Consider the following 23946-nt stretch of genomic DNA (forward strand, 5'->3'; position numbering starts at 1 on the left):
CTCAAATTACTCTATTTTTTCATTGCTACAAAAATGCTAATCAATCAGCTAACTGATTCACTAATCTTAGTAGCTCGCATATTTTTTTTCATTTTGGGCTAATTTTATGCCTATTGAATTATTATTAGTTCTATAAACAGAGATGTGTCATATATTTGTTAGGGATACTTACAAATATTTTGCGCTCTTTTAAATTAATACATATCTCCTTCTTACCTACAAAATTTAATAAGTGTTTATAAATGGGCTTCTTTAAGGTGATTTGTAAAAAAAATTCAGTACATTTCATTTTTACAGGCCAGGTTTTTATTTTTATCTCCTAAAATTCTCCTACCCTTTTTGTTAAGATGAGAAAATAAAAGAGAATAAATTAGTATTTATTATAAAATGCCTGCTTATGTTGTTAAAAAGGTTTGCAATAAATTATAATTATATTGCAAGCTTTAATCTTTAATTGAAGGGATACTATGACCCATAAGCCAGTAACTAACTATTGCTTATTTTTACTAATCATTGTAAGATTAGTAGATAGATTAGTCGTAGGGCGACTCGCTTGGTCCAGCAACTCTCTCGGCTCAGTCGATAGTTCGACGGTGCGATGACTTGGAGGAGCAACTTGGTAGCGTGATAATATGAAATAATATCTGGACGATGTTTAGTTCGAAGCAATAATTTGGCAATGTAAACGACTTGAAGTCTAGACTATGTGACTTAGTATATTAGCTAGAATTTGATGAGACCTAAGTATTTCTGTGTATAAGAAGAGTTGGTTTTTTTTTCTATAGCCTATATGTAGCCATCAGGCTTTTCAACGATTAAACAAAATACTATTGCTCATTTTTACTTACATTCTCTCTCTCTCGTCTTTCATTAGTACACATTAATCTCTTATAAAAAATTTCTCACCCTTTTTGCCATGCTAATGAAAAACATTAAATAAGTATTTTAATTTTGTTTTCTTTTCTTAAACTAGGGGTAAAATGGTTGTTAGAGAGCTTAAGAATGATTATGTGACACTGAAATATTACTTTCGAATGAATAATTAACAAAAGGGTATTTCCAAGGTTTTCAATAATTATGAGGGTCAATGTGTCATGAGAAGTAAGCCATAAAATTTATGTGAAAAAAGAGAAATAATTTAGGATCTTGTAGTTATCTATTAATTGAATTTGAAATGGAAATTAAAGGGATATAAAGCTTACAGTTGGGTCAAGCAAGGGTGGAATAGAGCTATGCTTTGACTAATTTTGGACTCGAGGTTAGATAAAATCCAATTCAACTTAGCTACGTATATTGTTCAAAACGTAGACCACCTAAAATTTAATTCAATTTGGATTCAATTTAGGCTTGATTCAGTGTATCAAAAATATGCCTGGCTCGATTAATCCAAGCTAGGGTTGTCAAAATAACTAAGGTGGCTCGATTAGAGCTTGATCTTTAAAATAGTCTTGAAAATATTTTCGAGCTAAGTTTGATCATAAACTGACTCGATCAAATAGGCTCGGTATAAATTGTATTATATAGATAATAATTTTTATATCATATTATACTTTTTGTTATATTTTAAATATTACTTAAGTGAATAGTTATATTTGTGATAGAGTTTAATTATAAATACTAATCCTATCATAACTTTATAAATACATAAATATTTTAAGTTTAATTGGGCTTAAATTTTAACTTAAATTAATTAAGACTAAAAATTACTTATTAATTAGCTCATTTTAAGTTCGAGCTCGAATTGAAATAATTTCAAGCTTATCTTTCTATCAAGCACGGCTCAATTACAGTCCCTTATTCCAAGCTTAATATTTAGGTCAGGCTCGAAATTAATTTCAAGCTTAAGCTTGAACATGAGTCGCTTCGATTACACCCCAACTAGTCGAACCCGAGTTAAACGCGCCTCCTCCTTTCTTATCCCTCTCTCCCGCCAATCTCTTCCCCTAAACCCTAAACCCTAAACCCTAAACCCTAAACCCATCGGTCCTCCCACGCCGCCGGGGAGGAAGATCGCGGCGTGGAATCGATCTCGCCGCCATGGTCCCCGATGCGTCATCATCCATGGATCTGAAGCTGCGAGAGCTCTTGAGAGAGGTACGCCTCGATGATCCCACTCTCGAGGCCATCGATCGAGCCGTATCCTCCATCACCGACGCGATCGAATCGATCCCCGACCAAGATGTCATCGCCGAAGCCGCTCCCGGGTTCGTCAGAGATCTCCGTGTTCCTTCGGATAAGGTTGCATTCGTGTTCAACACCCCGGAAGTCGTCCGAGTGACCGGGAGCCATTCGTTCGGGTGCGTGACAAAGCCCGATATCAACGTCGACCTTCTTGTCCGGATGCCCAAGGTTGGAAAATAGGGTAAAAACGACGGTTTATGTTATACTGTCGGACTTTTCTGATGATTTGATCTATGTAGGAGTGTTTTCATGAGAAAGATTACTTGAACCATCGGTACCATGCGAAAAGATGTCTCTATTTATGTGTCATCGAAAGGAGTCTGAAATCATTACCATCCGTTCGAAAGATCAAGTGGGCAAGCTTCCAGAACGAGGCTCGGAAACCTGTTTTACTCGTATTCCCAGGTTCAATTTATTATGCAATCTTCAAATAATTTCGAGATTTTAGTGGATAAAAATTCGGATGGAATGTTGCCTTTGCTTTGATGCTATCAAAAGCTAGCAAGTTTATGAATTGAGTAGATGGAGATGTGATGTTATCCGAATTCATCTTGCAGTTACAAAGCTCGCAGAACTTTCTGAGTTTCATATTCGAGTGATCCCTGATTCCACCTCTGTCTTCGATGTTGGAAAATTATCTTTAACAAGAAATAATGTCCGTGCTTTTAATCAAGGTAATGCCTGCATTTTACATTCCATTTGTCTGACAATTTGTGAAAATTATGTTGCTTGTTGATGAAATATTTCCATTTTCAGAAATTTATTGTTTAGTTAAGAATAAGAAAAGAAATATGACATTATACTTTTGTTTAACTCACATGATATATCTGACAGGTGGAGTAACTATGGCTACTCCAAAGTACAATAGCAGTATATTGGAAGATATGTTCTTGGTGGAAAATGCAGAATTTGTGAAGAAGGCTTTTCAGGACTGGAAAAGTTTGGAAGAGGCCTTTGTTTTACTCAAAGTTAGTACTGCAGTTTCTTATTATTTTCCATTTGGAGTCTTAAGGTGCATTATGAACTCTTAGTTAACCCACTGCCTTGGAAGTTCAACAACTACATGCTATGAATTTAATTTGTAGCTGTGGCTTATTGGCTTGAAATTTCATTGATAACGCAGTATATTCTTTTTTGTTTTTCTTGAAAAGTCCACTGATCTTTTAATTTATAATGCAGGTATGGGCACGCCAAAGAAGTTCCATCTTTACACATGATTGCCTCAATGGATACTTGATTTCTGTCATTATGTCATTTCTTACAGTAGAATCTGGAGGGAACATTATTAACAAGTCCATGACAGTGATGCAGATTTTCCGTGTCACAATGAAGTTTATAGGTACAAGCATCATTTTATCACATCTAAATTTCACTTGTATAGGTAAAATAATTTGTTGGCCAATTCAATATGCCTCTCGCAAGTAGGGTCAAGATAAATGTGCACGGACACACACACACTTTAGTAATTAAGGAATAGCTCTTTGTAATTTCAACTTTCTATGAAGTAAAAACTAATTGACTGTATATATAATATGACTAGAAGCAAACATGTATTATTGTCTTTGAAATCAAGATTGAAAATGTCAAACATCAGACGTCAATGCAAATGATTATTCTCATCAGTTCCATGTTGCAACAAACATATTCTCCATCAATTCATAGGTTTTGTTTTTGTAACATAGTAATTTGTGCTTCAATATTATGACTGCATCTTTTCATGTTCTAAATCCTCCTACCGTTTTTCGGTTACATTGAGATATATAACTTCTTTTTTTATAAGAGTCTTCACACATGCTTGCCTTCCAAAATCATTTATTGTTTTTCTTGTAGCAACTTCAAATATATGGGAGAAGGGCCTAGTTCTTCAGCCAACTGAGCGACATAGCTTTTCCAAGGAGGTCTGTTGCTTGTCTCTTATTCTTGAAGTTAAATTGTCTCCATCTAGTATGTTCTCATTCGAGATTTAAGTATAAGGTTTTGGACTTTTATAGTATCAAGTTTTGGCACCATAAGGCCTGATCCACTGGTTGTCTGTTTTTAACGACTTTACCATTTTGATTTTCTTAAGTGATCTTCAGTAAAATACATTTTTTTTTTCATATTTTCGTTACTATTTAGTGATTATATGTAAAAGCAAACAAAATTTGATTCGCATTTTTCTTTTCAACTTCTTTCTGATTTTATTGTGGTGCAAAAATTCCAGGATATGGGTCAATACATGCAATCATTTGATGTAGTCATGATTGATGCATCTGGCCATTTAAATTTGTCATTCAGGATGACAAGGGCAGCTCTTCTAGAGGTAAAAATGTGTTACTGCGTTGAGATGAACTCCATATCCAAATTCCATTTTATTATGTGTTATCTGATTTTTATTTTTTTATTTTTTATTTTTTATTTTTTTTGAAGTCATGTTTCTTTTATTTTATACTTTTGAGTACCTTCCTCAAGTATTTCACATCTGACGAATAATGGTTTTTCAGCTTCAAGATGAAGCAGCTTGTTCACTTAAAAGCATTGATAAATGTAGAGATGGTGGATTTGAAGAGGTTTTCATGACCAAGGTTGACTTTGCTTCTAAATTTGATTCTTGTTTGAGGTAATTCAGATTGTTATTCCAAGAAGTTAATGTACTTGATAAACTGATATTATCATAATATGGTGCCTATACATGCATATATAATTATATATGTGATCAAACATATTCTGTTTACTGCAGGGTGAACCTGAAAGCTAATGCTAGGGTTTATGCGTCAGACTTTTGCTTGGATGAAGAATGCTGGAGAGTATGTGAGAAGGACATGCATTCTCTTCTGCAACAAGGACTGACTGATAGAGCAAAGTTGATAAGAGTGACTTGGAGAATCACACCTTCTGAGTGGAGTGTATATGATGTATGCTATGTCATCTTTTCACTTTTAAGAGAATGTAAAACCATAATCTAAATGATGAATATGCACTGTAGGGTTTCTCAAAGTTTGGTGATGAGCAAATACTTGCTGGTATACTGTTCAGCTCTGAAGAGAAGATCTTTCGAGTGGTCGATATTGGTCCAAACCCTGAGAAAAAGGACGAGGTGCTTACTATTCATTCTGCTAGTCCTTGAATGCAATTGTTAGAAATAAGTAGTACCGCAATTTTTGCTTATTTGTTTTGTTTATATTGTTCACACTTATTTCAGGCCATCAAATTCAGAAAATTTTGGGGAGAAAAAGCAGAACTTAGGAGATTTAAGGATGGGACTATTGCCGAAAGCACAGGCAATTTTTATTTATTTTTGCACTCTCTTCTTTTAGTTTCAGTTTTCATTCTTCTGGAGAGATGGTAGCTGTTAAATTTTACTCTTGACGATTACAGAGGAGTTTCTTAATCGTCTGTTTTTCCTGCTACAGTATGGGAGTGTGAGCCATGGCAGAGACATCTGATTATCAAAAGAATTACAGAATATCTGCTTTCGAAACATTTTCTACTACAGAAGGAAGACATAACTCATATTGTTGATCAACTTGACTTTTCCCTACATCTTGGCAGTAAAGGTGTCTAGTGCTACTTTTTTCATGTATTCAAAAATTTTAATTGTGCAGCGTCCATTTCTTATATTCTGCTTATACCTTTTTATTTATTTTTATTATCTCTTATGTAAAGCTTTTCTTATTTTAATTTGCAGATCCTGTGTTATTTTCTGGACTTATTCTTGGTGCTTTTGAGGTCTTGTCTAAACGTTTGCGACTTCTAGAGGAAATTCCATTGAGGATATCCAGTGTTCAGCCCTTACATCCAGGTCTGTCTGTATTTTCAGAAAGTGATATAAATGCAATCCTTATATATTTCATCTTTATTTTGACTATGCATCTTTGTCTACCATATTGCATATTTTTTACCAGAATATAATCTTGCCTGGTATTTCTAGTATTTACTGTTGGGAGAATATTTCTTAGGTCCATAATCGGTGAAATGCTATGCTTGCCATTCAATTTTCCGTTCATGCCATTTTTTTATCTCCTTGCCAACCTGCATGAATTTGATGACGTGTTTATTTGTTGACTACGTGCATTCATCAAAAGGAAAATCGATTGATGGTGACATAACCAATTTGATGGTAAAAAATGAGGCAGAGAGAAGTTGACGAGTCATTATTTTGAATTTTCTTTATTTGATTAATGACGAGCACTATTACCACCTCAGCTCTTGCTAAATATAACATTTTTTAAATAATTCATTATTCACATTCATTCGTTCATGATTCATCAATCACTATATCTGATCAGGATCAACTCTTTAGCCCTTTTTCTTCTATACATGGTGATGACGAAACAAAATAGTTTATTTGAAGCCATTACAGTCAGGTTGCAACTTTACTTTGTCTGTTTTCTAGTATATCCAAACAAATCAGTTAGGCAGGTTTGCTTCTATATGAAATGATCATCTCTTAATTTGACTTAATTCTTTGAATCATTAATTCAACTATGTCCTTCATAGTTTGTACTGTCTGACTTCTTTGAAGTTGTTTTTTAGTTTTCAGAATATACTCGGTCATTGTCATATGCAATTTAAAATAAATATTTAATGTACTTGTGTGGAGTGATTTTGATATTTGATATTGCATGCATAACTTTGAAAGATAATATGAACGAACTATATATATTCATGCTTACAATTTGCTAAAACCTTGTTAATTATTTTTTAAAAAAATTTAAAATTTTTACTATCTTCAAGTACTTAATGGTTATTGTTGCTGTTGCCTAGTGCATAATTTTCTCCACACAAGTTTTTCTAGTAATCAAGACATCTCCATGTGATGGCATTTTCCATCTTGGGATAGTAACTTTAAGATAGTAGGTTTAACATGCTTAATTCAATTGATGACATAGGCACCATTCCTTGGCCTTTAGAGCTGAGTTAACTGAATGTAGTAGCTCATGAGGGAATTATAGCTTTCACTTTTTACCAGAAAACTTACATACATAATTGATGTTTTCGCAATCTTTCAATGAATAGCAATCTTTTTGGACATTGATTTTCTTTACTGGATTAAGTAAAGATTAACAGTTCACATGTTGTTTTTCTGTCTTGTCTTTTAAATTGTTACATTGGTCCTTTTCTCAAGTAATTATTTGCTAGAGGCTGATGAGATAGAAGTTGGTCAAAATAGGTAGGTCCACACTGGATCATGCCCAAGGGGTTGAACTTGGGCCTGGCCGAGCTAAAGCCACTAAGTTCTTCACAAGGCATGGTTGAATAAGGTCCAAACTCCAAACAAAATCATGTGGCTTTGTTTGGCTCAGCCATTGTCTGGGACAAGTCTTCATACGCACATACATTGACATGTATATGCTTCTCTACCCTCGGCCCAACTGATCAAGGGAAGCACCAGTATATGCATGAATGCTGATAGACAATCTGGGCAAGACACTGAGTACTGTACAAAAACATACTCGTGCTCAGTGTTATGGCACCATATGAGTTTGCACTACTTTAACAAACTATTTATGTCTTTATTTGATCTGTCATGGTGATGGAATTGAAACGAGATCAAAATAGTGGGAAGAGACAATTGTACAAACTTTGTTTTAGATGTGGAGAAGGATTTCCTTAATGATAACATGTATAAAAGCGTGTCATCCATTTGACATATTGATTGTTGCAATTTGATCAAAGGACTTTCTGTATGCAAGTTTTTATTCTTACTTTGATGATTGAACTTCATGATCTTATTTTGTCATGCATTTGACATATTGATCGCTGCTCCCAGTTTTCAGGCATGCATCTGTCTTTCCTCCTGAACCTCACATATTAGCTTATGAAAAGAATTCTGACCGCAACCTACCAGATTTTGTGGCGAGCTGCATCCAACCACTAGAAGTTATGATTCAGGTATTGTGGCTTCTATCTATTTCATGGAATTCTGCCAATTCCAGGTTATCTGCTACCTGTTATGCTAAGCTTTTATTAATGCTCAAGACCAACATGTTCCTTGCTTTTTCAAGTATGGATATTTTCCTAGAAATGTTAATAACATATAAAGGTTATGCAAAATGCTAGGTTTATTGTTGAAAGTGTTGCATTTACTATTTTTCATTTACTTTTCTTAATTTTTACATTCTGCATCTGTTGATTATTTGTTAGAACTAAAGTTTCATATTTTTATGGCTCAAACTGATCCAATATCTTGCTTAACTTTGAAAATTTTGCTCCTTATGCATTTCAATTTTTCACTGGTATGTGAAGCTTCTTTTATGATCACATACAGTTAGAGGGATCTGGTAATTGGCCCTTGGACAACATAGCCGTTGAGAAGACAAAGTCTGCCTTTCTTCTGAAAATTGGAGAAAGGTAAGTTAGTAAAATATTTTCTGGGAAAGTTGGCTATTTTATGAGCTGCTAGCTGCAAGTGTATCTCTCATCTTGACTAAATTTGATTTATATCATTTCAGTCTCCAAGAACGTTGGGGTATGTTTTGTACCGCTAGTGAGGATGAGGTGATTGTCTTTTCTTCTGGATATTCATTTTCTCTCAAAATTCTGCATGACAAAGGCTTGGATATGTTGAAAACCCAAGGTTTGCTTTTTGTGTGCAGTCTTATTCCTAAAATTCCTTTGTTACATACTATTAATAAGTTCTCTCATTTTTTTAGCTGGTAATGTTAAGGTGAAAGCTACTCCATCTGTAGACAAGGAGTTGTTCCTTCGGAGCCAGCATTCTAGTATGATAAATGGTTTGCATGGCCGTTATCCCATGTATGGGCCAGTTGTCAGGTGAGAATCTTTTCTACATGGCTGTTATCTCATGCATGTCTTTTATCTTATTAAATATTTGCATGCACTCTATTCTCATTTTCTTTTGTTCTTCTTTATCCTCCCCTATTGTTGTGAAGGCTTGCAAAACGATGGGTTTCCGCACATCTATTTTCTTCCTTTCTTGTGGAGGAGGCAATTGAATTGGTAGTTGCATACTTGTTTTTGAAGCCATTTCCATATCATCCTCCTTGTTCACGAATTAATGGATTTCTGAGGTATGCTCCTGTACTGTTCTCTTTTCAATTTTTCCTCTCTGTTTTTGCTGTTTCACATTTGATGTATGCTAGTGAACTTGCCAGGCCATTTGTTACTTCCATACGAGAAATGTTTAGGTTAATTTCGATTGTTTAGGTTGCAAGTCCTATTGAGGTAATCCTGCATGTTAGATACCTGAACAATGACTGATACTTCCTAGTTGATGGAAACAATGTACTGTTGACTTTGTTAAATCACATACTTATTAAGAGAGGAGTTTAAATTTTGCTAAATTGCAACTTTCAGGTGCATGGTTCATCATTTACTAATTAACATCCAGGCTATATGTCTCTAATCTTTGGACCCATTATACTTCATGCACGTGACATCATTTCTCCTTATATATTTATCAATGACTTCAACATAAAAGTGGCTTCTGTGAGAAGAATGATGCAAACTGCATTCAGATAAAGTGTATCTCTATTAAGTAACCTTTACTGATGTAAATTACAATCTTATCATTTTATGATTTCCCTAAAACTATCTAATCTGCAAATCTACTAGCCATATTGTCGAGCAGCCAGCTAAAAGAGAGAACCCCAGTGACCCTCCGGTTTGGAGGAAAACAGAGGAGGTTTGAGAATCGTTTGGGAAAACAAGTTCCTACTTCTAAATTTTCCAAAAGAATAGACTGATCATCAAAACAATTCTAGTTGCAAACTGTAGAGCAATTTGACAAATGAGTTTGAGGGGCGTCTGATATTTGGAACATGTGATCATGTGAGAGGTGTAGGAAGAAACAGATTAGTTGATTCATGGACAGTGGGAGACATCTGGACAGGGCTGGGCATGAACTTCCCTGTGGGGTCTATATTTGGATTTGGACCTAATTATCTCTGCTCTGGTCCCTGTCCCAGGTATGACCATCTTTTGATGTTCTTGTGCCACACTTTGGCACAAGTTGACTGATCTGTGTTAACCATTCTCATAGTTGGAATTATGTGATAACTCTGGGCTATATGTCTCTTGTGAGTACTTCCTTTTCTTACACTAGTTTACAAGTCCTGTTGCATAGTCACTTATAATTAGCTTTCTGTTCAAGTTTTGACCTTTGAATTTTGGGACTGCAACCTTTTCTTTTCTGTCAGCTGGTCATTTTATGAGTTCGTTTTGTCTCGATATCTGAGCAATCGTATTATCTTTTTCTTTGTATCCTTATCCTTTGATGACTTAATGTTCAGTAGATTAATTATTTCCAACTTGAATGACAGATTTTTGCGCTTACTGTCAAATTATGACTGGACCTTCTCTCCCTTGATTGTTGATATAAATGATGATTTTAGCTCAAAGGATGAGAAGGAGATAAATGTGAGTGCCCTATGCTTCACTTGAATTACTTATTACTTGTTAATTGTTATACAGAAGGCAATTTGGTATGATGTTCTGGCTTAAAAAGTCACATGTCAACACTTGAGTAGTAATATTTTGTTCCAATACAGGAAAACTTCATACTAAGCAGAAAATCTTATAAAGAAAATTCCCATGATGTAGAGCGAGCTATGTTTCTTGCTACATCATATGATAAAGGATCAGAAGCTTGGACGAAATACTCACCGAGCAAAGTGGTAACTATCTCCTCAAATAAAAACTTATCTTTCATACTTTCTTCCTTTTGCCAACGCTTTGAAAGATGAAGCAAATGTAGCTGCAAAATTGCTAATTGCATATGTTTTTTATCTCCTCAAATAAAAACTGATCTTTCATACTTTCTTCCTTTTGCCAACGCTTTGAAAGATGAAGCAAATGTAGCTGCAAAATTGCTAATTGCATATGTTTTTTCTTCCATCCTTCTCTAAATATCATGCTGAAACTTCAGATGTCATATACTAGATATCTGTTTCTTAAACGACTTTTGGCTGTCATGTTTTGCAGACCAAGATTCTCATTATGTTAAAATATTTCATTAAGTAGAAAAACAAGATTCTATTTTGTTGGAATAGTATACAGGTGATCTTTTTTTAACAGACCTAAAATATTTCATTAAGTATATTTTGTTGGAAAACTATACCTTTTTTCCTGTTCTTTTTTCATTAATGTGCAAAACTGAAGTGCATGCTACTGGTATGCAAGTCTGTTAGCAACTATTCACCTGCTCGATATGTACATCATATTTTGTGTTTCTGCATTATGACCTTGTGTATGCACATGCAGTATCATGCACCATTCTTCCATTTTTATTTGTTTGGGCACTTGTTTATCTTCACCTATATCTTGAGTTGGAGATGGCATATATTCATTTTGAATCTTGTTTGCCAGTTGCCAGTGGTATGAAAGTTGTTATTCATCAGCTGATCAAGGACACTCAGCCTGTGCTATAATTTTTTTTCTCTTTGAAAGATTGATTTGTTTATCTTTTCATCTTTGATCGCAGAGTTTAAGGTCATATCTTAACGTTTGAGTCAACATCGGTCAGTTCATTTGACCTGTATATGTGGGGCTTATCTGTTTGAGCTGAAATCTTAGGTACACTTGTTTGATTTCTGTCCTTGTGACTACAGATGACAATTGGTTTGATTCAAGTGGGTCAAGCTTCACCGTCAAGACATGTCCATCCTTACCCGCGAGCTGCTTAGGTTTTGTAGACCCTAGCCTGACTCGTTTAACAATTGGTTGGGCTGAGTAGATGGGTCAAACCTCAAGATAACGAAATTGTGTTCTATCAACTGGCACTATCTAGAACTTTGGAAATTGATCCACAATGGGCTGATTTGTTAGTTGGTCAAAATTTCCCCTAGGTTAGGGCCTATTTACACCTACTGGCCTGCTCAAAGTGTGTTAGAACTGCTTGCTTTAAGCAGGTATAGGTCAAGTTTCCTTCCCCTTTTATTTACTTAAAGCTGGAGATTTGAAAGACCTCCATTCTTTCTCCAAGAAAAAAAAACAATTTTATCCATCATGGTGGAAGTTCCTATTTTCGCTGTCCTGTAATTTTTCTAAATTATTGTACTGCATTTTTTTAAATAATTTATTCCGTCATACTTGATCTTTTCTATCCAAACAAGTATCTGCTGGTTCATACATTGTTTAATCCATTTGTAGTCCTTCAGAAAATTTTACTTCAATTTCCTTCTTTTCCTTGGTATGAAGGTGCTTAAGCGGATGGCTTCTTATGCTCGAAGTAGTGCAAGCATTCTAACTAATCTAATCCTCCAAAATCGAAGTGGTTCACACACATGGGAGGTAAAACCTGCTTCCCATCATTCAATTGCTTCTGCGAGGGGCTTGCAAAATTATCTAATTGCTCCTATTTTTGGCTGCAGTCCCTATTCAGAACTCCTTTGAACAATTATGATGCTATAATTCATCTCCACCGAGAGAAACTATCTCATCCTCAGCACCTCCTTTTCCCAGCTGAAAATAATTGTGGTTAGTTTTTTAACCCCTTTATTATTGGTTGGAGAATTTGTTCGCTCTCTAGAGCAGACAGAATTTTAACAATGTTACAGGTAAGCTGGTAGTTTGCGGCAAACCAAGCAAGGACTTCCAACCCTTCATGCCACTTTGGGGTTCTGTGAAGAGCCTGGAAGATGCAAGAGATAAGCTGATGGTAAGCTTTGACCCAACGAGATGTTTCTTGGGAGACCTAAAGGTATATAATTATATACTCTTAAAATATTAAGATTAGTGCTTTAATATGGAAGAGAATGCATGTACTGATTCATAGATTTACAGAGAGAGTTCCCAGACATTTTCAACGTGTGGTATGATTCTCTTGGAGGAGATGCAATTGGTCTAACATGGGAGAAGAAGGCTGTGAAGGTATGTACATTTTTTATGGAGAAATCACATCAGGAGTTTATTGAACTACTTAGGCAGTTGCAATTATGAAGTAGTTGAGTTATTCACTTATTCTTGATCAAGTTCTTTTTCCCTCTTCTATTTGATAACAACTTTGCTACGAAATCTTTCTTCCCCATTTTACTACCATATCATCATCACCCAGTAATGAACTGTTCACTGTGAGACAGGCCAAACCTTAATAGAATGTTTTTCTTTATGCAGAAACGGAGTCGAGATGAAGCTGACGAAATTAGAATAGAGCCATTAGACATTCTTAAAGAAGTTGGAGAAGTGGGCAAGGGGCTTGTGAAGAGTGTCTTTCTCCTCAAGGCTCCAAAGCTAGACAAATAGGCCTTAAGGTGATTATACATGTTCATGTATCTGCATTTGTTGGCTCGTTGGCAAGAGAGACAACTGATATGCTTAACGTGCCTTGATGCCAGTCGAGGCTTTGCAAAGATGCCAATTTCAACAAGCCTTTGGATGCCTAAGTTTTTCTTCTGCTATTGAAATGGAATTGCACACTTCAATTAGGGGAAATGGCTGTACGATGTGCCGTGGACTATATTCCACAGGGTACAGTTGGTATTTGCAGGAGCAAAGGGCTTCGACATGGAGTCTGTCGAAAAGATGTGATATAGGAAGTATAACATGTATAATTATGAATTACCATCAATTATATATTGACTCTTTTTTTTTTGTTGTATCTCTTGGCCTGAACTGACGGCTTTGTTATTGGATTTTGTTCTGATTGTGGACAAATATGGAGCAATGGTGATTATGAATACTTCAGTGTAGTCTCTGTTTCGCGTCCATTGGAACTCAGAAGAGTTGATTGTATGAAGATCCCATGGATTGGCGCATGGTCAAAGTAATTGTCGATAAGCATATTCTTATTAGCCAGTAAAATTTTCTGAAATAATTTGAATGAGGCAGTTACATAAATATCAGAAAGCATCAGATAAGAGCAATTGATATTTTACTCGAAAAACTGGAGGCCAGATGCTCAAAAGGGCAAACTAATGCTAGTAGTAGCCCTCCAATCTGCATCTCTTGTTGCCAGTCGTAATTATTATGGTAATAGGAAATTCCAGATTCTTTCAGTATGTGATGGTGATAGTTTCCTGGAGTTGGAAGACATCTCTCCTTTTCTTCTCTTGTCCACTATACGACCATTTGTTGGAGAGGATGTGACATTATGTATAATACTACGATAAAAGTAGAGGTTTTATCTTATAATAACCTCTTATTATCTCGGATCCAAACTAACAAACTATACTTGAAACATCTCTTCCCTCCCCCACCCAAAAGGAATCTTTCAGAATCCAAAGTGATGCCTTCCTCTTATCCTCCATTCTTTCCCTCCAAGAAAATATTATACTACTCGTATTAGCTTTTTCTTTAAGCAACAGCGCTTTCCCCTTTCAATACTCCTCTCTCGTCTCCCACAGTCCCACCCAATCCCACGCGGTGACCCGAACTACTCCTCCTCTCCAAGGTAACCGCTAAGGCGCGAAAGTCTTCTCCACCGGTAACTTCACCTCCAGCTAAACTAACTTTCCTCTTCAAATCCGTGTGCTCACGCTGTTTCTTGCAAGGATTCATTTCTTGGTCACCAGGTTGACCCCAATGGTGTTCTTGCTAGGAATTAGAGTCAAGCAATGGAAGCGCCGAAGGCCAAGCCGGAGCGGGAGTTGTCGCCGTGTTACAAGAAGAAGGCCGAAGACGCAGGCTTCTTGGCCAACGCCAAGGACCACTTCGAGCAGTTCAAGAGCACGCCGGTGGACCGGCATTGGATTTGCCTGAAGAACACGATGCGTAAGGCCGGGGACTACGTCCGGGTTAAGAAGCAGAGCACCTCGGTACGGTCTTAAACCACGTATTGGGTGTGAGAAAGTTGATGTTTTTATGATTTTGGTTTGTGTAATTCAGCTGTTTGAATCCTCAAAGGTCGGGGGTGAGAGCGGCACTGGTGTGAAAGAAGCGGCTAGTTCGGCGGCTGTACAATCTCAATAAGATTTGATTAAGATGGTATAGTTTTGGCCGTTCACATTATAAATGTTTGGATGCCAAAAGTTGCGGTTTTCCTTATTTCCTTTCATTGGAGCATATGCAATTAAATATATTGCGAACAATTTGCAAAATACAAAGCTTTACTCGCTTAATGACAATAGTGCAAATCTCAGAGCTACAATTATTATTGATTGATTTGATCGTCACTCTTTTAAACGAGTTATTGCGTAATGCTTATCCCTTATAGAGCTTAATTATTTCATTTGTTCTGATGATCAACTAGACTAAATGGAGATATATCATACAGAACCTAATTTCATATTTTTCTCTTGCCAGAAGTCATGCATCTAAACTATTGTAAGTTTTATTAAGTCGTGATGTTTCTAAGTAGTCCAAATTGATTTTTTTTTCTAAGCGCCAGCTTTCCCCAAATATACAATGAAATGTGTCTTAACTGCTTAATTTACCATTAACTGAAATATACTGTTCTTTGGTGAAGCAGAGTATCTTCTAGTATTCCATCAAGTGATTGATTCATTGCATTTTGTACCTTTTCCTTAAGTATGCTGTATCCATTTAAGGTTTCCCATGATAGGAAACTCACTAAAGATTTGCTATCCTTTTGCATGGGATGTTTCAATTATGTGCTTTACCATTGATCAAGCAGTCTCTACCTACCTGTTTTAGGATTTGGTCTATGCGATATATCTGTGACGGTGATATTCTTAAATATGTGCATAAATACGAGTCAAGATCTGTATCTTCAAGTTAAAGACCTAACTATTAGGTGAATTTGAGCCAGTTTTCTCAAATTTTTAACATTAATTGAACTTTTAATATGTATTGAATTAAGCCACAACTCAACCCAGTTGGCCTACTGTCTTGATTGCATTCGGTGACACAAACCTCAATGAGGTTAGTTCAGCTCTGATAGCCGTGAAAATAGCCCACACTTTGTTCTATTAAGAAATTCCATACCTTCATGATATTATTGTCTATTGTTGTCTTCTATGCCTCATAATACAGAAGCTAATTGTTACAGTGTATACTGGTATAGCAATTTAACACTTTTTCCCAGAATCAGTTGTGCTCAGGTGATTGTGTCATCAGGTGAAATTCCTGTCAAGCGCACATCCTCCTGTCAATCTATAAACTGATTGATATTAGAGACACAAGATCATAGCATAAGCAGTTAATCCAATTGAGGAAGGTACATTGTGAATTTAGAATGTTTTTACGTTAAGAATAACAAAAGGATAAAATTTGATGGAAGGGAGGTTCTTAAGCAGCAATCTTGAATTGAAACATCTTAGTTTCTTTTTTTCTTTGACCTAATTCCGCTATTACTCATTAACACACTAGTTGAACTCTAGGATTATATTTCAGATGCTTTGTTTGATTACTCTATGAATAGTGGCTCATTCGGTCTAGAATAAAGTGGACTCAAATTATAATTAGGTCGGTGTCATCTTAGGCATACTTTGACTATTCAGAGGACCTTTACTCTAACCCATCATTTCATACATATTTCAGCTTATCTGTGGTTGATGAAGTTGGGAGAATGTGAGATTCAACTCTCTAGTAGATACATTGTATTCTTGTGTGTACCAATCGGACTAAATTACCTGATTATAAATTAATTCAAAATTTCAAATTATTATCTTTGAATAAAAACTAGTCATTATCTGTTCTGGAATTCAATTCTTCCTTATTAATTGTTCTACGCTATAGTCGTTACTGTTTGTGTTCTTCAATTAATTTGCAAATTGAGGAGGTCAAGGATTGGTTCTCAAGGTGATACAGTATGATTATTTTGTAGATGCCCAACTTATTAACTTAGTGATTGCATTTGGGTGCAACTCTGTTTATAGATTAAAGATTGGTACAAAAGCAGATTCCCTGAATTTGTTAATACTATTTGAGGTTCTCGTATTTTCCTCAGCTGTTGTGTTCATTTCAATATTCTCTAATTGCAGTGGACAGGATACTACTGTAGCTATATGTAAATTTGCAGGCAGGAGGTGATACTTGAGATATTGAGTTTTCTCTAAAAGTAGCTATAGCTGTTCAACTTGATTGCTATTTTGAGGAAGATCACATACTGTAAACTACATTATCAGTCGATCAAGGTGATACGTGGAACTGGTATCAAGTTTAACAGTGATGAGAATAATAAGTTCAGAATTGTACAGTTCTATAAACTGTGCATGATAGAGCTGTATATTCTACCATACTTTACTATTCTAAACTCCATCTTGCTCTTATTATTTTGTCCCTAGTTTTTGTCATGCCTCGCGTTTCAGTCTATTAAAGCATGAATAATTTGATTTTGAGTTCTTTTTAATTGTCAACCTGATTACAAACGGGTTTAAATGCACCAAGCGATCTCGGACCCAAACCGAAGCTTGCCAACCATCGTCTTCTTCTTCATGCCTAGCTGAATGCAGTCGATTGATTTACTTGCTTAAAAATAACCAAATTGTACTTCGTTTTGTGTTTCAGAGCAAACAGAATTTGAGTTTGATCAAGTCATATCATAATTTGGTTCATAAAAGCTCTGGGTCAGGACTATTGCAACGCATGCGAGAGGATAATGTAGTTCTGCAATTTGGATTCTCAAGAGATATATTAGATACTATTGTTTTACTCTCCTATGTCTGCAAAAATACTCATGTTGATCCAACCATATGAACTGAATTCTTAATTTGGTGTTCTTTAGATTCCCAGCTATGTAGGAGTTTCAACTTTCACACAAAATTTTTGTGCTTGTAAATTTTGCAGAACAGAAGCCCATGATTGCACCCCTCAAAAATAAGCAAACAATAACTAAAGTATATCCCTTCTCTTGGCTACTTTTAGCTTCACAGGATAAGGTACTGGTACAATGAAATCTTATCTTATCCTATGTATGAATTAAAGAGCTTGAGAAAATTCAATTCCAAACTAATTTAAGGCTTTTAATACACATCGGTGCCGCATATGAATTGTCTAATTCATTTCATGTAAATCCTGAACTATGTGAACAATTGTCGGACATTGTAGCTCTCTATACGTGTAAGTATAGCAAACTGCCAACTCTGTGTTGTAAGTTTATATGAAAACATGCTATTTTTCTAAGCATACCCAAATAACTGAGGTTGAAATAAATTGACCTTAAGTACGCATCTTCATGAACTATTGTCAGACTTATTGAAAATAAAAACTCTAAACTATCTACATTCTAAAATACAACAAGGTATGAGTCATTCAAGAAGCCTCCACTGTCTTTCAGCTACAGAGTATCAGAATATTGAATTATGGTTCATTTTTATTACTTTTCATATTCTCTTGGACTTTGATGCTTTATTTTATTTATAGTGTTGTTTAATATACGCAAAATGTTGTTGCTCTATCTCCTCTCCATGTTATGTATCAAGCTACCTTATTATAATATCTGGATATTAATATATTAACTTGCCCGGGAGCTTTACCTAAAAAGAAGGGAAAGAAAAATGTTGATACTGGGATGTAGCAATCTCCTGCAGCTGGGGGTGTAGGGTGGGGTGAGATCCTCTGCCCACAAGATGGACATTTGTACCACCTTCCTCTTCTTCTGCAAGGCTGGGATCCAGTTGGATTGGTGGACTGGTTTCAGGTAAGCTTAGCATTTAACTACTCTGGACTCTGGTACGTACTCCTGCCAACTCTAATGAGAGAGACTGTTCATCCATGTGGGGGCAGTTGAATCCCCCCTCCAACCCACTTGACTTGAGACAGGTAAGCAACAAATTTGAAGTACCAAACCTTCATGTAATCTCCTCAATCTCCAATCACTCGGAATTGGTTTTATATGGAGCTGCAAAATGTTGTTGGACTTGGAGAGGAAGATGACACTGGTTGAGAATATTCTTAGAGCAGACAGATCTATCAGTAAACTACTGTTTGTCTACTCCTACTCTTACAAGTGGGCTAAGGGAGGAGACTAATGTGCAAATAAGAATTCAAGCTCCTCTAATCTCATTTTTATATTTGCTTTTGGGCATTTTCTTTTCAGAGTACCAATCCTCTTGATATGAACAAGAAATGCTAAATTAATTCCTTCGTATGGTTATTTGTTTACTTCATTAGAGAAATTTATTGAACACCGTATATTTTACTTTTTATTATCTTCGCAATCTATTGAATGGATATTCATCTGATCCCTACACTCAAAACACAATTACTTTAGTTTTCTTAACATGCAATTATAATAGAAGTTAGCTAAATTAACTATAGATATTAAATGACCATAATAAAAGAGGAATCAAACGTTAAGATCATAGGTGTTTCAGCTTTAAATATTCTTTATTCCGCCGGCTTTTCCTAGGTGAAAGTTAACTTAGAAAAAGAGTGGCAAAATATATGGTACTGTTGATAATTTTCTCTTCTCTTTATAAGCCACACCTAAGCATGACTTCACATGCATGTAAGCTGTGCTCTAGTCTGGCATGACTACAAGTCAAAGATAACATATGTCAAACATTAAGATCACTGTTCCATGATTTATGAATCCAGCCTAGAAATCTCCACTAAGAGACCCTCTATGTCTTTGTATAAGGACTTGTGACCTGATTAGTTTTTCACATATGGCAAATATCCTTCCATTAAAAGACCATTTTAGTACAAAAGAAACGTTATCTTGTGGAATTTAAATCTGCTTAGGAGTTAAGAGCAAAGATTGCCACTGGAAGCACATAACTGAAGAGGATCCAAACTGATGCTGAGTATCAGTCTGCAACTACATTGCAATGCATATGTTGGAATTGATAGCAGTCAAGAGTCCTCTCCACAAAATTTTAATTCCCAAATGCAGACAATATTAATGCATCTAATATTACAAAATATAAATAATTAAACACAACAAAGTGCAATCAATGTATCATTTAAAATCCATGGTGCCTGCAACTGGCTTTCATTTTCAATGTAAGGAATCAAAGCCTGGACCCATGAAACCATCCTCACTAACTCCCTCTGATTGAGCCAGCTCAGCTTTTTTGGATATCTTAACCCAACTCAAACTGAGATTTCTTTGTCCACTTGGATGGATGATCCTCTTATCATTTAGGTTATGTTAAGAGAGCTAGGGTTGGTAATCAGTTGAGTATTTCCCAGTTTTTGCTTGACCCAAATGTGACCTGAATCAACTATAAGGTCTAAGATTTGGTCCAATTTTTTTTTCTTCATTGGAGAAAGATAGTTCTAATTGCATGGCTCAAAAAGGAGGAAAAAAAAAGAGTTAATAGGATGACATTCTATTGATTAAAATAAAATATAAATATTAGAATATAAAATATAAAAATTATCGTTCTCTAACAATTCAAGTATATATAAGTTTTTGAGTTTGAATCCCGCCATGCCAATCTATTATTTACATTACAATTCTTCTTTTCTCAATAGAGTTAGCAATGCAAATAAGTGAGAAGGAGTTGGATAAGAGCAGCTTATCCTCCTAACTTAGATTAATCACCATAAACTAAATACAACCACCAGTTGGCCATGCAGTAATGTTATATATATATATATATATATATATATATATATATATAACACTCTCCCATGTCAGATGGCACATGCAGTGCACGTGCATGTCATGATCTAAGTACCACATCCAGGCTGCAATCCAGCCAAGGGGAATAGGGAAAGGAAGCAAACAGGACAATAATGCTTGCCTTAGTGCCTTGATATTAATTGGACCATCAACTACTGAAGAGAGACTCTGGAGAACACTGTGGAAGGTTCTACGCAATCCAGGTTGCAGGAAACAAAGAAGTGAAAGTGTTAACACATGTTTCAACTGATCTAACAGCCAATTAGGGGCCTACAAGTACCCCATCTGGGGGAAATTTCATGCTGACTGGGGCTGCAGAGGATCTATTGCCTGTCTTAAAGTGTGTATCAAAACTTATTGTCTTCCTTGTTCTAAAGATGAGAATAAGAATTGTTATTACCACTGAAGTAGAAAGAAAGACACCCATCTGGGCCCAGAAGTTTCCTGGGTCTCTTCTTATCTCCCTGAAGCTAGCTTCTTCCTATATGCATTGCTAATTAAAATAAACTTAATCTTTACTTTAAAGTTGTTTCAAGAATCTAAACTTTTAGCTGAGTTAGTATTGATCTAAAGTATAGCTAAATAATGTTGTCAACTGTCTGCTATCTTGTGTCACAACAGCTATTCTCAGAGTTACCATCAGAAGTAAAACTTTATACTAAAGGACTTAATATCGAGGACTTTGCCTGATCAAGAGTACTTGTCATTGTTTCACTATCACAGTGGTAGAAAGCCAGTTCTATTTGCTTCAGTTATACGGCAAAAGATCTTCAAATCTTTGACCGCACACCAAAAAAAAAAAAAAAAAAAAAAAAAAAAAAAATACTAAGCTTAAAATGTTAGTGAGACAACTCAATTCATTTAAGATATTACTATGTCATTCATCAAGGAGACTCCAATAATTAGCATTCATTTGGAGAGTGTATTCCGATTGGCATTTCAAGCAGTAATGTTTATTTCAGTAATAAAATATAAGCAAGTTCCAAGGACTGCGTTTTAAACACCCACTTGTTGACACTAATTACCATAAATATAGATTTATTTTTTCTTATCACCACCACATATTTATTAATATCTATTTCTAATAAGATAGACAAAGCGTGGAACCTTACCCATGTAAACGTGACCTTATCTTTCAGAAAAAGCCAGGAAGTATTCCTTCTCTATCTCTATCGTTAGGAATTAGTTATTAGCTACTTTTCATATCTCCAATTTCCACAATCATATACTTGACTTTTCCGATGGATTAATGTCGATCACTTCATGAAAGGACAAAGTCTACATAGTTTTTGTGTTTTTATACAGAGAAGTATGCAGATTTTATAGACCAAAATGACAAAATGAATACTATTACCAAGTAGCACACAATGTCATTTTTTATAAGCTTGACCATCTCATTCATTTCACGGATATCTCCATGGAAAATCTTGCCTTATTCTACAAGTATCGCCAAACTTATTACATGCATGCATATTAAATGCATGACAGATATATATTTGTTTCCAGCTTTTAGTTCCAAATCTCATATCATGAACTCTCTCTCTCTCTCTCTCTCACACACACAGACAGCTTATCCATGGATTCTTCCACTCATTAGCCACTAAATTAATGGGATTTTTTAACTACTTAAATTAAGCCTTTTGAAACTTTTATCTCCAATAAAGTGTAGAACTGAAAAGGTCATGGCACTCAACTAAGTACCCATCAAGTTGCATTCTTGGAAAGGGCAAACTTTGACTTCTTTATGTAACTGCCGACATAGTAGTAGTCGATACAATTTTGTCCATGATAACTATAATCTCCTACTTTTCGTATATCCAATAATAATTAAAGGTCAAGCTTGTAATAGTCAAGTAGGGTACAAAACAGCACCCTTATTTATTCTCTTGGGTTAGCGTTCAAATGCCATATTATATTGCAAGCTAAGTTTTGATATGGATATCCATTCTTTTAATAACTAAGCTTACTTAGAAAGTCTATGCATCTATCTCTGTCTTGAAATACGAGAGCTGATAGCCCAAATGATGAAGTGGTGATGGTGATCATGATTAAGACTCGAGTGACAGAATAAGTTAATTTAGTAAGACTAACCTCATTAGTTTGGATAATAACCTCCTTTATTGCTGAAACTTTAAACAACAGCATCACTTATATATGCGCATAAAACTAATGGATAATTACTGGGTAGTTTAAGATGTTCATTCATGAGAAGAAGTATTAGTGATATATGATACTAAGAAATAGAATTATATCATTCTAGAAAAATGAAAAAAAAAACAAGTTAAAAATGGCTTGCACATCAGAATTAATGCCAATCTACAATAATCATTGGAGCTGCTGGTCCAAAGAATGTTACTTAATCCTGCCTAGACATATAAGTAGTTGGCCAATCTTGTTAAAAAAAAAGCCATGGAAAAAGGAATTAATAGGAGAATATTTAATGAAGAACATATGTTGATAAACATTGGCACATGATGATATTTATCATGCATGACGACATTTTATATAGTAAACTTTATCTCCAGTATACACATAAGTCTCTTTTATTGCCATTTGCACGCAAAATTACAGTCTGAAAAAAATTAGGCACTATTTAATAAACCTTTTTTTTATTATGATAAAAATGTGAAATAATAAAGAGCAAAGAAGCAATCTAAAACACGATGATTAAGCAACTTAACATGAGAAAAAACTTAAATCATGTAAAAAAATTAAGAATTTAAACTTGGATCAAAATCAATCATAATTAATATCTATAAATAGTTATAAAAGACTGATAGATTACCGGTCAATCTCCATAACTTAATTTATAACAGCGTTGCTTAATAGACCTTGTGATTTCTGTGATGGTTTTCAATCGATGATATTTGAGATTGATACTTTCATCTTAATGACTCTTGAAACGTGATTTTTGTTAATCCAACGTAGATAGATGTGTAAAGACTCAATTTAGTACATTTCAAACGATGATCTTCAATAGTCTTTAAAAAAATATTCCAAAGAGATAACTAGAGTAAGATTAAAACCTCCTTATATATAGCTCTTCCAAATATAGTCTTATTACCTCTCAAAGCACATCCAATTTTCGTTCAAAGATTATCCAAACTAAATATCAAATATCCTTAAATTAAAACTCTCGTTCGAACCACTCGTGAACACATATGTTCTCCTTTTGTGAATGTTTATTTGTAACACATCCTGCAAATAAATTGTGTTAAAATAAACACCTGCCTTTCACTTAAACTTTACAATAAAACCCTCATCCAACTGTATATACTCATTACAAATAATCTAGACACTTAAAACATTAATCAATTATTTCATACACATTTCCCAATTACATCAAAACCTCA

The 23946-nt window shown here is 35.1% G+C and overlaps 2 protein-coding genes across 15 annotated transcripts; both read left to right on the forward strand.

Annotated features, from left to right (window-relative positions):
* The first annotated feature begins 1906 nt into the window (after nt 1-1906).
* LOC140787369 (uncharacterized) lies at nt 1907-13811 on the forward strand. 2 transcript variants are annotated; one of them, XM_073136262.1, is made up of 26 exons: nt 1907-2349; nt 2421-2586; nt 2739-2855; nt 3016-3149; nt 3361-3520; nt 4012-4079; nt 4385-4483; nt 4665-4780; nt 4901-5075; nt 5147-5257; nt 5363-5441; nt 5574-5717; nt 5849-5962; nt 7934-8055; nt 8432-8514; nt 8616-8740; nt 8817-8937; nt 9057-9194; nt 10446-10542; nt 10674-10799; nt 12322-12414; nt 12495-12600; nt 12681-12823; nt 12907-12993; nt 13237-13373; nt 13458-13811. In XM_073136262.1, the coding sequence occupies exons 1-25, from the start codon at nt 2038-2040 to the stop codon at nt 13363-13365; spliced, it is 3165 nt and encodes a 1054-aa protein (XP_072992363.1). In that variant the 5' UTR covers nt 1907-2037; the 3' UTR covers nt 13366-13373; nt 13458-13811. The 2 variants fall into 2 exon arrangements, with proteins under 2 accessions (XP_072992363.1, XP_072992362.1); XM_073136261.1 differs by having other exon boundaries at nt 13237-13811.
* A 417-nt stretch (nt 13812-14228) lies between these two features.
* Nucleotides 14229-19139, forward strand: LOC140785602 (uncharacterized). 13 transcript variants are annotated; one of them, XR_012108486.1, is made up of 5 exons: nt 14250-14545; nt 14660-14876; nt 14947-15045; nt 17530-18661; nt 18748-19139. XR_012108486.1 is itself a non-coding variant. In XM_073133517.1 (4 exons), exons 2-3 carry the CDS (start codon nt 14676-14678, stop codon nt 15028-15030), a joined length of 285 nt encoding a protein of 94 aa, XP_072989618.1. In that variant the 5' UTR covers nt 14250-14545; nt 14660-14675; the 3' UTR covers nt 15031-15045; nt 17530-19139. The 13 variants fall into 13 exon arrangements, 12 of the variants coding, with proteins under 12 accessions (XP_072989623.1, XP_072989622.1, XP_072989621.1 ...); XM_073133517.1 differs by having other exon boundaries at nt 17530-19139; XM_073133516.1 differs by lacking the exons at nt 17530-18661; nt 18748-19139 and adding an exon at nt 17004-17291 and having other exon boundaries at nt 14251-14545.
* Nucleotides 19140-23946: the final 4807 nt, after the last annotated feature.

This window comes from Typha latifolia, chromosome 4 (genome assembly GCF_019914945.1).
Source record: "Typha latifolia isolate L0001 chromosome 4, TyphaL0001v2, whole genome shotgun sequence".
Taxonomy (NCBI): domain Eukaryota; kingdom Viridiplantae; phylum Streptophyta; class Magnoliopsida; order Poales; family Typhaceae; genus Typha; species Typha latifolia.